This window comes from Drosophila albomicans, chromosome 3 (genome assembly GCF_009650485.2).
Source record: "Drosophila albomicans strain 15112-1751.03 chromosome 3, ASM965048v2, whole genome shotgun sequence".
Taxonomy (NCBI): Eukaryota; Metazoa; Arthropoda; class Insecta; order Diptera; family Drosophilidae; genus Drosophila; species Drosophila albomicans.
The window spans coordinates 40,406,998-40,421,990 of NC_047629.2; the positions used below are offsets into that span (position 1 = coordinate 40,406,998).

Genomic DNA, 14,993 nt, shown 5'->3' on the forward strand with positions numbered 1-14,993 from the left:
GCAGTGATTTAAAAGCGCTTTAAAGCGGCTATAAAATTGATAATAAAAAATAATAATTTCAAGATTACGCATACGCCGCGTGCGACGCAACAAAAATTGCATTCCAAGTGCTTGTCGTTGTTGCTGTTGCTGTTGTTGTTGTTGTTGCTCCGACTGCTGTTGCTGTTGCCGACGTTGACTATCAGTGCTATGTCTAGCACAATATTCCCGCGGGTAAAGCCGAGCAACGAGTAAGGAACAACAACAACAACAACAGCTTTGATGACGAGTGCTTTGTCTCTTGGGCGACGTCGATGGCTTCTAGTTTTGCAGCTATTTACAGATTTCCCACAAGTCCGCACACATTACAAAAACGCACACACACACACACACGCTGTCTCGAGTATGAGTGTGTGTGTGTGTGTTGATGTGCGTGTTAAGCTGGCAGTCATAAACAAGTCAACGCAACATGTCCGATTAGTAGTGCAACCACCGACTGACATTTGTCACTGCTGACGTCGCGTCGCTGCCCGCAAAAGATGCTGCCGAGACTGCCGAGCAGTCCCCCTCCTCTTTCTGACCCCATCCCTCACCCTCCCTCGTTTTGCCAACGCCCCTGACTTGATTCCTCGGTCACATTTGCTTGCATTACGAAATAATTGTAAAGCGCACGTCACTTTTCTATAGGCCTGCAAACGAAGCCCTCCCCCTTGCATACTACCCCTCTCCACCCCTCTCCCCGCTCACACACACACTCGCTCGTACACTTGTGCCATTCATGCGCAAGTCGTCGCCATTCACAGCCTGCTCAACAGCTACAATACAGAGCTCTATGACTATAGCGAACGCTCTGACTCTGGCGCTGACTCTGACTCTGCTTTTGCTTCTCGGTTCTAGGTTCTAGTTTCTAGGTTTGAGGCGCTGCTGGCTGCAGCGGGCTTTGTGCAGCGAGCGCTTCGTTTGCTCCGCTTGCCTCGACCGCCGTTTTTGCCGCTTGTTTGCCATTCAAAATCCCCGTTTCAGACTTTCTATGCACATAGCAAATGTAGCGCTCTCGCTTCCACACACACACACACACACGCACACACACATTCAGACTTTTGCATAGCTGCTCCCGCTGTTTTCCCTGCACTAGTTGACGTTTTTCTATTGTGGCTTCATTGTTGAATAGAAAAATGTGCAAAATAGTAACGAAAAAGCAGAGAAAAAAAATATACACACACATATGTATATATGCTACTATAGTATGCAACGAGAGGCAAGAAAATAGCAAAACAGCAAGCACCCCCGCCATCAACCGCTGTAATCACGAAGCGAATCCCCTCTTGAGGGCAACACGCACGCATGGAGAGAGGGGAGGGAAGGGAGCGACTCGTCGTCGTTGACTGTTGCGTGGACTTAACGCTGCCACACACATGGAAATAAAAGTGCAGATCTTGTAACTTTAGTAATTTTTCACATGACAAATTATGTGAGCGGCACAAAATGTGGAGAGCAAGAGAGCAAAAGAGCTAGAGCGAGAGGCGCAACAAAGGCCAGCGGACTCCGCAGTCTGGAATCGAGTGCAGCAACAAAAGTGGAGTACAACGTTGAGTAGTGGCAAGTGTGTGCACCAGGAGGAGGAGGAGGGGAGGGAGAGAAGCGGCAGATGTGGCAGAGGCAACCAAAGGTGCCGAGCTGTGACAAAGCAAAACGGCAAATGGGCCAACGTTATGCAAGTGCCGGGTCTACCTCCCCCTCTCTCCCTCTCCTTCTCCCTCTCTTACTTTGCTCCCCCGCTACGCTTTGAACTTGCGAATGGTCAGTTCGGTGTGGCATGCAACAACACAAAACAGAAAAAAAAACGGGGGCGACTTATCGGAGTTGACGAGCAATTGAGCGGTAGACAGACAAACAGACAGTCAGACAGTCAGACAAAAGCGAGAATGGAAAGCATTGAGAATGCTTGGCTGATCAGAGCAATAGCTTAGGCTTAGACTCTCTTGTTTGTTCTTTGATGTTACACTAGTATTATACCCTGTACCAAGTGCGTATGATAAAGTTGTGAGCTGATAGAAAGTATCTTACAGGAGTGAAGACATCTCTAAACTTCAAGTACTTTTAAATTCAATAAGAGCAATAGTTTAGGTTTATAGAACTTTCGTATGTCGTTTGATGTTATCCTATACCCTGTAGCAAATGGGTATGATGAAGTTGTGAGCTGACAGAAAGTATCTCAAAGGAGTGAAGACATCTCTAGACTTCAGGTTCTTTTAAAGTCAATAAGAGCAATAGCTTAGTCTTATAGAACTTTCTTATGCCGTTTAATGTTGACCTATACCCTGTATGAAGTGTGAATGATAAAGTTATGAGCTGTTAGAAATTATCTATCAGGAGTAAAGACATTTCTAGACTTCAGTACTTTGAAAGTTGATAAGAGCAATAGCTTAGACTTAAACGTTAGTACTCTCTTATGTTCTTTAATGTTGCCCTATACCCTGTAGCAAATGGGTATGAGTATTATAAAGTTGTAAGCAAATAGAACATATCTTACATGTATCAAGACATATCAAGACTTCATAGCATTCAAAATTGATGAGAGCAATAGCTTATATTTTAGTACTCTTTTATGTAGCTAATGGGTAAGAGTATGATAAACTTGTGAGCTAATAGAACACATCTTATACATAAGAAACATATCTAGAATGATTAATTAATTGTGATTTAATCTCCCATTATTGTAACAACTTTTTACGAAAGCCTCATAAAATCTAATATTTAAATTTATCTTTCAATTCCTTCTTTTCACAAGTTTGTTACTCGATTGTTATTATTCACTGTATGAGTTGATATCGATACAACTATATGATTCTTTTCTTAATGGATTGATTCGACAACCGCGCAATAAAACTGTTATCTAATTGGGAAATGTGTTTCTAATATACAAACAAATTTAAAAGTAAAATAAAATAAATGTCATGCAGTAATAAAAGTTAGCTTAAACATAATATTTAAATTTGTATACGAATGAAGAATGAATACATATCTAGACTGTTCTTCTAAAGTTGCCTATATATACAAGGCTTGCAGTTTCTTCAAACTTTGCCGACAAATCGAATTATTGTATCGTTGCCTAATTCCTCTAGTTTGTTTCAGATTCTGTTCGCATCGATATCGTACGTGTTTCAAGGTACTTTCACAGCCTGCATAAAAGTTATTTCCCCGTTAAGCACTCTCGACCAGAGAGCACTTTTGTTTTCAATGCAACTTTACACTTGACTTCAACTCTATTGAATTTGTGAGAGTGTGTGTGTGCGTTTCTATATGCGGGCAACAGGCTGGATATATCTGTTATCGATTTGTTTTTTGCAAAATTGCATTTATTAAAAGTTGAAAACTTGACACCAAAACGTTGAAAAACTTGTGAAATTGCAGAAGAATCTTTAAAAATAGAGAACTGAAAACCTTTAAGAATAAATCTTTGGGTCAAAGATTTATCTTGATTTATTATCTTGTTGTTTAACGTTGAACAACATTATGGACAAGTATAGAGCAGATTCTCAAAAAGCAATTTGCATTTAAATCTTTATAAAAATCATGTAAATCAATTTATTTTCTCCGCATTGTGTTGTGACTCTACCACTATTAACATATCGATTCCCATTACACATGCATTTTCAACACATTTTCACACACACAATAGCTTCTTGGACTTCCTCGTCGCCTCCTCTAATGGTTGCCCTTTAAACAAATTATAAAAGGATTTTTCAAGCACATAAACGCCTGGCCACAAACCAATGCACAATCTTTTGCTATACATTTGGAATACACTTCTAAAAAGGGGATCTTAGCTATAGCGTTGTATTTGGCTTTCAGAATCAATCTTCAATCAGATAAAGTAAGTAAGTCAATAAGGTGATTCAAAATATAGTAAAGTATTCTATCAATTATACTGTATTTCATTATTTTCTCTGTTATATATTTTTTATTTTTTTTTCATTCTTCAATATTAAAATTGTTCAATGCTCTCAGATAAAGATCGTATAAGAACAAATTCAAAATTGTTTTAATTCGCTTCTCTGTATATTCTTTTAATACACTTTTAAGTTGTTTATCTCTGTCCTATTAAGTTGGTTAATTTTCATTCTAAAATATGAACATTTTATTGAGGACTTTAATAAGGATCAGTCAAGAAAAATTTGTATATATTTATTTTCTTTTTTAAAATCCCTTTTTTCATTCATTTCTTCTGAATCTTTAGCAAACGTCGGTTCCATTAAATTGCCCAATTTTCTTTCTAAAATATCAGATTTAAATACAGTAAGCGTGCAACTTTTAGCATTAAAATGCTGACCCACATTTTGCATTGCGTATGAAAGTGTATTTGGAATTCTTTACTTTTGCACATAGAGAATATTGTGTTGTTTCTATTCTTTCTTGTGTTTTCTGCTACACAGAAATCCCAGCACAATTTGACTCCCGGTAAAGCCAAAGCGTCCGATGACTATCATGTGCGGCTATCAACAACATCATCAAAATGCAGCAACAACACACGAAGCATTTGCCATGGAAATGTTGGGTATACAGTGGGTGAGTGGGTGGTGAAGAGATGATGAAGAGTTGCTGCAATTGCTTCGTGGTTGCAACCTTTTGTGTGCGTCGTCGTCTATGTGTGTGTGTGTGTAAGAGTGGAGAAACGTTGCGACATGGACAAAACTAAAAACTGAAGCACTAAACGAGGGCCGAGCTATGCTAAAGCATAAATATGTTTGCTCCGACAATTGTCTGAGTAGGAGACACATATTCAAGGCAGCCGCCGACACAAAAGGGTGGCAACTCTGGCCACGCAAATATGAGGAATTGAGTGAGCCGAGGGAGGGAAGGAAAAGGGAGTAGAAGGTGCCAGACAAAGCAGAGGCAGCGTCTAAATGTTGAGCTCGGGCAATGTTTTATGTGCGGCACCCACTGTGAACCTCCCTCTACCCCTTCCCCTCCCCGCAGTCCACCACCCTCCGCCCTCTAACTCACGCTGTGTGTGTGCGTAATAGAAAAAGAACTTTTACAGTTGCATCGATTTAATCGTGCGGAAAGCTAAATACACGAACTGCAAAATGGAGTAGCGAACGAGGCAACCGGCGACTGCGTCTGGAGCGGAGCATACATAGAGCCTAAATTGGGATACGCTTCGTTCGGCGCGGGCTTTTGGCTCATTTAAAGCAATTCTGCTGCACATTTCACTCCACTTCTTTCTCCACCTCCGCATGGCAATTTATGTATAATGAATATAGCGGGAGTTTCGGGGCCGGACTGCACTTTGCGGTTGAAAGGATGCATTGTGCCAATGTCGGCGATACATTTTTCTTAGCCACAAGATAGCAAAACTTTTTTTTTTCGTTGATCTCCCCTTCCTATTATATTTCTTTTATTTTCTAGATTTTTTTTTATAATGTGTTTTTTTTTATTGCGTAACCACACGTCGCAGTCACAGTCGCAATCGCAATCGGAACGGCCTCCTGTCCAGCACCAGCCGCGACTTGTAGGCGGCAATCGGGCGACCAATAAGACGTAACACCCGCCCAACCTTCATCTACATTTTCTAATGGCGGCTTGCACTTCCTAAGTTTTCCTCCATTCCGTTCTTTTTTGCGCTCTCTCTTCTCTGTCGGCTGCTGCCAAAAGTTATGACTGCATTTAGCAGAAAAGGCAACGGCAAAAGTTTTTTGCCTTGCATTGATTTGAAAAGGGTAGAGAAATAAATACATATGTACATAACTACTACAGCTGTCTGTGTATGTGTGTGTGTGTGTGTATGTTTGTCTGTACAAAGCCATATCTCTCTCTATATACTTTTAGGCTAAGTATTATAGTGCGCCATTCAAGCAATGCCTCCTCCCTTCCCACTACTTTCCTGTCAGTGCTACGCCATTTTAATCGAACTGTTTACCCAAAAGTGCAGCTAAAGCAAATGAAAAGTTTCGCAACTGCCGTGTCAGAGTGAGTTTCTCTTTTTTTTCACCCATCTTTCGCCCCCGCATTACAGATTGTAAATTGAATTTTGATAATGTCAATTGGATAAAATGAAGTTGCTGTTTGCGGTCCACAAAAAAAGCAAGGGTGAGCGATAAGTTAGATGGCCAAGCTAGCAACTCAATTTAAAATTGCGAATAACATGCATACTTACACTACCACTAACACACACACATTGTACATGTGTGACAGCTGCGACTTGAAGTTGGCAGCGCTGATAACAGCCAGAGATTTAACAGCAATGCTTTAACACTTTGCACACATATTTGTAATTATAAAATGGGCAACAACTTATAAATTTCTATTCCAAATGCAACTAAATTTATATTAATCACTTACACAAAAATATACACAGAAAAAAAAACAAAAAAAATGTAGTTGCGATTTCGATTGACACCTGTTGTTAAGCTGTCGATCTTCCCGCTATTTTGGCCACGAACGCGCCAAATTATCAAGAGCCTGATGACGTCACAAGCTACCACCACTTTGCGCCTCTCGAAACTGCCTCTTTTTTTAATTAAAAATTCCTTTGCAATTAAAATAACAAAATAAATTTAAGCTAAATCAGTTAAAACAATAACGTTGACAGCAAAATGACTCATGTTGAGCAGGCAAGAATTGCAAATATAGCGCCAACATATTTGCACGCTTAATAAACCGATTTTAAGCTACCACAACATAAACTCGATACACACAAATCTATTCAATATATTATTAACCTTTTATAACAACAAACACTCCGTAATTTTTCTAATAAGCTATCCAGACGTCATCGCGAACCGAAAAATAAGTTAACACTGACTTGCAACGGCCGCTGTTAATAGATATTATCGATTACTCCTTAAGAGATCAGTTAACCGAAGGACTTAACAGTTCGATAAACTTGCCATTCACAATCATGTAAGACATAAACTCAGTGGCGCTTACAGCGTGCAATTGAGACACTAAAGTTTACAGCGCACTGTTGACTAGTAATAGACCATATAACATTTTGCAAGTGCATTTTCAAGTTGCAGCTAATTTATGCACATGACTAATAAACCAATTTAGAAACATATTAAACGCAAAACACACAGATGCGGCACAAATTTCAAAATGGCAACTTTTTCGAAACTGCTATTTTATGTGCATATATTCCACGCTTCTACAAAAATATGCGTATTTATTTAAATGTGCATGTCTATGCATAAGAGTGAACTGAAAAGGAATTTAACAGTGAGGCCGATTGCCAACTGTTGCTTTTGGCTGCTGTTATCGATTGCTAATGTGCCGATCAATGCACCGGAGGACCTCTCTCTCTCTCACTCACTCTCTGTGGCTCTCTCTGTGTTTTGATAAAACTACGTCACAAGCACTTTGCACTAATGGCTGCTGCCCTTTGGGCTCAAATTGCCGCAGGTCTCATTATGCATACAAAATGAGAGCTTATTGGCCGACAGACGAAAGTTACAAACAAAATGACGACAACGGCGACGACGATGACAATATGGAATGGAAATGCGCACACAACGACACAAAATCATTTGAAAGCAATTACAGCGGCCGTTTGCTGAGTGTTTCATATGGGCCAAAGGGGGATGACAAATCGGTGGGAGGGGGAGCGAGATGGTTGTTCAGTCAGTTGGCGGTGACCGTGTACAATGAATCAATTTACGAAACGTAACAAAGCCACAATTACAAGCAAGCAAAGCAGAGACAAGAACAAAACGACAATTATGAAAAGAGCAGCGAGTGCAATTGCATTTCCAATTGCAAACTTGCCGTTGACGTTGCCTCCGTTGCCGTTGCCTCTGTTGCCGCTGCCTCCGTTGCAGTTGCACATTTTTGGGACAGAGGCACACGCGTTAAATGATGCGGCCTGCCAGCCTGCCTTAGAGGCTTAGGCGCAGCGCAGCCAACGCAACGTCAGCAGCGACGACGACAACGACGACGACGACAGAATGCAACGCTTGCGACACAGAGCACACAGTTTTTTTGGACCCGCGTGTCAGTTGTAATGGATAATTGTCGAACTCGCATGCCAGTCGTAGCTCATTTTCTATACCCTACACAACTGGAGGAAGGTAGATTGATTGCTTAGTATCAAAAAGGAAGCAAGGAAGAAGAAACCATAAAAAAGCTTTTGCTAAAAAAAAAGTTTTCAACAAGGATTTTTTATTTTTTAGTGTTTGTGCTCAATTAAAAAAAGATAATTAAGTCAAATTGCAAATTTAAAAATAATTTTTATATATATTTTAGAGTATAAAATAGTTTATTTTCAATAAATCTGTATTATAAAAATGTAATCCAAAATTCAACTTTCTTAGTGACATTTACAGATATTTCAATATCAATTTTATTCTAGCCAGATTATTACAATGAGCTATTTTGGTTATTTTAATTTTAATCTTTAATAATCAAAATAGAAAAACGCAAATAATTTTTTAAATTAAGGCGTATTATAATAATAATGAATTTTATGAATATTGAATTATCTATTGTTTTAAGAAAATTGTGTTAGAATATTAATAAATTCGATTTTATTGAAACCCTTAAAAATTACAATTAATATAATTAATTAGAATTAAATTTAAAATGGATAGACCTTGACAAATAAAAAATGTAACTTTTGCTTTTGGAATAATTGATCATATAAAATATATTTATCAATTTAATTCTCAAATAGAATTTTCAAATATTGAATCATAATTTTCAGTGTGAACACAATATTAATTAATTAAATTAATTAAACTTTCCTATTTTAATTAACAATTACCCTTTAGAATTAAAAAATAACATATTAATTATTTTTTTAATATAAATATAAAGTAGTATATGTCGAATTAAATCTCTTAAAATTCCAGGGTATGCGTGTGGCGTAGCTAATTGCTTTGCTATTTGAGTGTCACTTGTTTCTGTATTTTACACTAAAAATACATTGGCAAAGTGAATTGTATTAATAGCAGGGCATTTATTTAGTTATTTCTTTCTATGTTGTTTTATTTTTTTTTTTTTTTTCTATTTGCTATTTTATTTTGTTAGAGTTGTTGTTGTTTGGGTTTTTTTCGTTTTTCGTTTTTTTATTTTTATTCATTTCTTTGCTCGTTTGGTTCGCATTTGTGTTTATTTACTTTGCCATTTTGCGCTGCCAATGTTGCCAGCGAAATCTTTTCAGTTGGGCCCTTCAAAAGATTTATAAAGTAGCCGGCTAGGTGATGGGCACGGCGGAGGGGGCAGAGAGAGGGAAAGGGGGAACACTGTGTGCAGGGGACGTCCAAATTTACTGAGCCGTAGCGAAGCGATCGCCGGCCACAGTGAACGAAAGAAACTGTGAATGGAATTGTATTCACATGTATTCACAGCGATATTCGCAAAGTTGCACAACGAGCAGAGGATGCATTTTTTTGCAGATGTATCTGTTTGTGCAAGTACTTGTATCTTTTTCTGTGTGTGTATGTGTGTGTGTAGCGTCATCAAAAGGTATTTTACATTAATTCAAGATTTATGCATTCAACATTCGGCTAGGTGCTGCATTTGCCATTCGCGCCGCCATCACAGACTGTTGCTGCTGCCACAAAAAGTTCGCCGTTGCACCTGCCGCCGTCTGCGTCGACGTCAAACGTCAGAGTCAGCCACAGATACAGATGCAGATACAGCTACAGCTACAGATACAGATACAGATACACAACTATGGTGAAGCGTCAGCGTCGTGTGTCGAGCGTGGAGCAACTAACAGCAGGTGATCCATTTCTTTTATCCGGTAGCTTCTCTCTGTTTCTTTCGAGGATGAGGAGATGCAACACAGCGCTGCCTATTTTCGAGTGTATCTTTCTTTTTGTATCTATGCATCTTCAGTGTGTGTTTGGCAACTAATGCTGTTGGACAAGATGAGCCTCACTCCACAGAGTACAATTCACTGGTGGGTTATACAATTTGCAGTGTTTCGATAATAGATATATGTGCATGTACTTAAAATATATCCATGTGAACATACATACATATATATCTATGTGAAGAGATAGAGGTGAATATATGTATATGTAACATATATAAGTATGGACTGCATAATTTATAGGCTTTGCGTGTTCAATGGGTTGCAACGACGGCGACAGCGATGTGGCCATATGGCATCGTCATCGTCATCGTCATAGTCAGCGGCATCCGCATCCACATCTTGGAAAACGGGGCAGTTTTCAGATGCAGATGCTGATTACTGGGTGCAGTTCACTGGAATTGCAAACTCTACGCTGATAGAAGACAATTTACAGTATTGAACTCCCCAGCATATTACGCAATTTGAGTTCACATTTCTTTTCAATTTCAATTTCAATTACACATCCACAATTTAATGTAGTTTTGCTCTACTTTGTTGATGATCATTTATCGATCAGTTGCTTAGCGTTGTGTTCAATTTCATTTCAAATTGTCTAATTTCTTTATTGCAATTTTTGAAGATCATTTATCATTCAGTAGTTTGGCGTTGTTCAATTTGATTTAATTTAAAATCTATGATTAATCACTTTTACTTCATTAATGATTATCTATCGATCAGTAGTTTGGGTATATTCTATATCAATTTCATTCAATATTCTCTTGAAAATCATTTATCAATCCGTAATTTGGAGTTCTTCTCTTTCGATTTAATTTAATATTTATTAGTATCGCTTTTACTTCCCTACTTCATTGATGATCATATATCGATCAGTTGTTTTGAGATATTATCTTTCAATTTTATTTGAAATTCTTTATTCATTTATTTATTACAATTTTATATTTTACATTCTTTATTTTATTTACCGATCAGTCGTTTAGTCTTATTCCTTAAAAATTTCATTTAAAATTTTTTATTTGTCTTTTGATCACTTTCACTTCCCTACTTCATTGAAGATCACTTATCGATCAGTAGTTTAGAGTAGTTCTTCTTCAATATCATTAAAGATGTTTGTATATTATTTATTGAAATGGTATACTTCCTTTATTTGTCTTTAGATTGCATCCATATTGAGTTGACATTTCCCCTTCATACATCATGATGCGAAATCAATCATACAATAAATATATATGAATTCTCAGGGTATTAAATTACGTTTATTATATCAACATTATTTCTTTTATCGATAGCTCATCGTTGCATTCTTTCACATGTACACAAATAAAAGAGTAGTTGATCTGTTTATTTAATGATCTTGAACTTCATCAATTTCACTTAACATTTTTCAATTGATTTATATAAATAATATATTAAATTTAACTTTCAATCGGTTTTTTATATGAAATCATTCATTCAAAAAATATCCTTTCCTATGGTAATGCTTATTTAGTTTTATAATTTAATTCTTTCCGCTAAGCAAAAATAATTGCATCTTCTTTTCATTTACGCTTTAACTAAACAGTATTATTACTAATTATGAACTAATTCTAGTTATTATTGAAATAACTTTCATATACCTAAATCATTTTGCAAATAATATGAAATTCTCTTCAAGCCAAAGACAAACTTGACTAGAAAGCCAAAAATGAGAGAATATTTGTTGCATCTCTTTCGTTAGCCACCAACAAAATAAATCAGTGGAAATTCATCATCTAGTTTTGTTGTTGCACAGACATTTATTTCTATTGTTCATGCATATTTGTGCCTTGTCACTTGTCAACATAATTTCAATCTAATTGTTAGCCTTTCTCTCTCTCTCTTCCTATCTGTGTGTGGTATTTATTTTTGGATAACGGGTGCTAAAATCTGAGAGGGGTTTTTCATTTTAATTGCTGACAATTTATGCTGAGCAGTGTATTAGACTGCATTTTGCGATGACTTGTCTTAGTTTAGAGACAATTATTTATCTCTCAATCTATATCTATTTATCGAGCTTTGTTTTGTGTACATTCATTTTAGCTTATGTTTAGTGAGGCAGGCGTTATTCTATGTGATTTAACTTCCAACCTAACGTATCGATATGCCAAATATAGTATTCTGTGTATTTCAGTATTTTTTGAATATATTGTTATATTCAAAGAACTTTACTTTAAGTCTATATCGATATACCAAATATGTATATCCTTTTGAGTACTTTAGTATTTTTAATATTATTTGGTATATTCTAGGAATATTACTTCTAACCTAACGTACCCTATGCTGATATACCAAATATAGCCTTTTGTATATTTAAGTATATTTTAGATATATTAATTTTGCATATTTAACGAATAAGTTTAAGTTTTTAAGTTTTCCTAAAACTCTCAATAATTAAATTAAATATTAGTCTTTAGTTCTTAAACCATATTCATAATATTCTCTTTTCACTAAAATCTTTTCTACTAAATATATATTTTTTTGGTATAAGTAAGAAACATTATGGATAATAATTTTTATTTATTCGTTTAAACTTATCATATTATGAATTGCTTTTAATGTTGTTAACTCTTTCCCCACATTTTAGCGCATACTTGTATAAGGAATTTGATTTCCTCTAAAATCATATTAAAAGGTTCATATTGTAATATTTTAAAAATATATTTATAATATTCTGTATTTCCTTTTCATTTTTTATAAATAAGAAATATTTCTACTAAAATGTTTATTATATTCTAGCACTTTCTTCACTCTATATATTTACTATTCTCTATTTCTATTTCATTTTTCTTTTATTATTTACTCATAAAATGTTTATTACATTCTAATACGTTCTTCGCTATAGTCTAAGCTACTAAATGTTTCTTTAGACCTCATTAATTAAAACTTTCATTATTTCTTACTAGAATTATTCTGGGATCTGCTGATTGACATTGCTTCCCTCTGTTGCACTTTCTCATCACTGCATCAGAGTCACATGTGCAGTAGACTCATTCATCTCAATCGTAAATTTACCTCGACAACTTCTGCAGCTGTTCATTTATATTTCACACCTTTTTAGCCTTCAAATCTCGTCTCACGCTCTTTCATCTCTGCGTTTGTTTAGCTCGTTCGCTCTCAGCATTTGATTGCCAATCATTTTGCCAGTCTAACCGACAGTTTGTCTGTCCCTCTGTCTATCTGGCTATTCTGACAAACGAGTGATGCAAATTATCAGCAATGCAGCTTGCAATTAATCTGCTGCATATGACACCGCTGCTGCAATCACAACTTAACCCATTTCAGACACACACACAGAGATAGAGACAAACATTGAGGCCGAGTGCGATAATAAACTGTTGCCAATGGCCACTAACTGTGATGATGGTTAGTTGGGGATCCTGGCTAAAACTGCAGTGCACTAAAGCACTAAACTCAATGGCTTTAATTGAATTTTGATGTCCTTAGCAAATTGTTTTCTAATTAGTTTCACTGGAGAGAACTGCATAAGGGACTGAGACTGAGTCTGAGCGACGACGGGATAAAAACCATTCCCATCCGGCAGTTGACACAGAAAACTTTCTGTCAACAGTTCTCCCTCTCGCTCCCCCCCGCTCTTGAGCTGTGCAAGGGCGTTTCACGCTTAACTTCAATAATGACAACTTAAAACTAAAACAATTAATGCCACGTCCACGTCTCGACACTTACCCAGGATCATTGGGCACCTCTGAAGGCGAAACTGGTCCCAGTTCAGCCTGCTGCTGTTGTTGTTGTTGCTGCTGCTGCTCAATCTTGATGTCCATGTTGTTGTTGTTGTTGGGGTCAATCCTTGCTCAATCTCTAATCTGAACTCGCTCTCTCTCTCTCTCTTGCTGGAACTTGGCTAATGTCCTAGAACTGTTGATGTGACTGTTGTTGTTGATGTTGCTGTTTGTAGAAGTTGTTGCTGCTGTTGCTTTGGCTGCTGCTGCTGTTGCTGTGCGGGCATTTAGGGGTCTACGTCTAACACTAACTAAGACGACTGCGACTCCGACGACGGCGACGTTACGAGCTATCAATCTATCGCTTCTTTAATCATTGACGATGGCTGCTAATTCGCTACTTGACCTGCTGCACACTGTCTTGAGTTCCATTTGTATTGCTGTGTTTGTTTGTGGGTGTGTGTTTGTGTGTGTTTAGTGTATTTTACTTGATTTTCATTAATTTCACTATTTATTTGATTTGTATTTTTCGTTTTTTTTGCTTGTGTTGTGTACGTTTTTTGTTACATTGCGCACTTTGAATCACATTTCTGGGTTGTTGCTTCGTTTTGCAGGCCACTTTTGGTTATCAAGTTTATGTTTATTTATTTGATTTGTATTTATTATTATTTTTTGCTTGTGTTTTTGTTTTTGTTTTGAGTTCTTAGAAGTTTTAGAAACGTTGCGTTAACTATTTGTTGTTCTATTTTTATTTTCAAGGCAACATATTACTGCAATGATTTGTTACTAAATCTCATTATCCAACTCCAACAGCTGGCCATAAATTTTAAAGTTATCGTTAAAAATGCAAACAAACAGCTTTCCCCATATCAACCAAAACTGAGCTTACAAATTTAACTATACTTGTATGCGAAACTTTGATTTAAATGCAAAGTGCGAAAAGGTCCGCAGAAGTGAACTAATAAATTAGTTGAGGTTAAGTTGTCAACCCATCTCTAGAACTTCACTTGACCAGGGCTGCAACGCTTTGGTCATTGAGTCTGAAATTGCTGCTCGTCATGAAAATGTCGTGTGTGTGCTTTATGTTAACTGCTCATAAACAGTTATTTGTCTCTGCTTGCATCGATAAATCGTAATCGTATTAACAAGCTATTGACATGAACAATGTGCAATGACTGGGCGACCAAAAAAGCTGAACAAGAATGACAACAAAGCGAACAAACTAAAACGATTTCATAGCAATGCGCTTTTTGTTGTTATTGCCATTGTTTTTTGTGATACACGCCTTGATCTTTCCCACACCCACACACATACAAAGGCGCGCGCATTCGCACACGCACGTGTGTATGTGTGTAAACAGAATATTGCATGCAATGGGGACAGCATGTTGACTCCCCCAACAGCAAGAACAACAGCAGCTGGGTTCTATAATAACGCGCAGCATGCAAGCGACACACACAGAGACACTGAATCGAACAACAAGCAGTTACGGTTACAACGAG

General features: G+C 37.1%; 1 protein-coding gene across 7 annotated transcripts in view; it reads right to left on the reverse strand.

Annotated features, from left to right (window-relative positions):
- LOC117568929 (RNA-binding protein Musashi homolog Rbp6) overlaps positions 1 to 14,993 on the reverse strand; it is a 224,186-nt gene that overhangs the window by 208,235 nt on the left and 958 nt on the right. For all 7 annotated transcript variants that reach the window (XR_007954721.1, XR_007954722.1, XM_052003653.1 and 4 more), the window contains exon 2: positions 13,499 to 14,261. Coding sequence is in view for 5 of the 7 variants with exons in the window: in XM_052003653.1 (XP_051859613.1) it covers positions 13,499 to 13,593 (95 nt within the window). In the remaining 2 variants the exon portion in view is untranslated. The remainder of the gene's footprint in view (positions 1 to 13,498; positions 14,262 to 14,993) is intronic.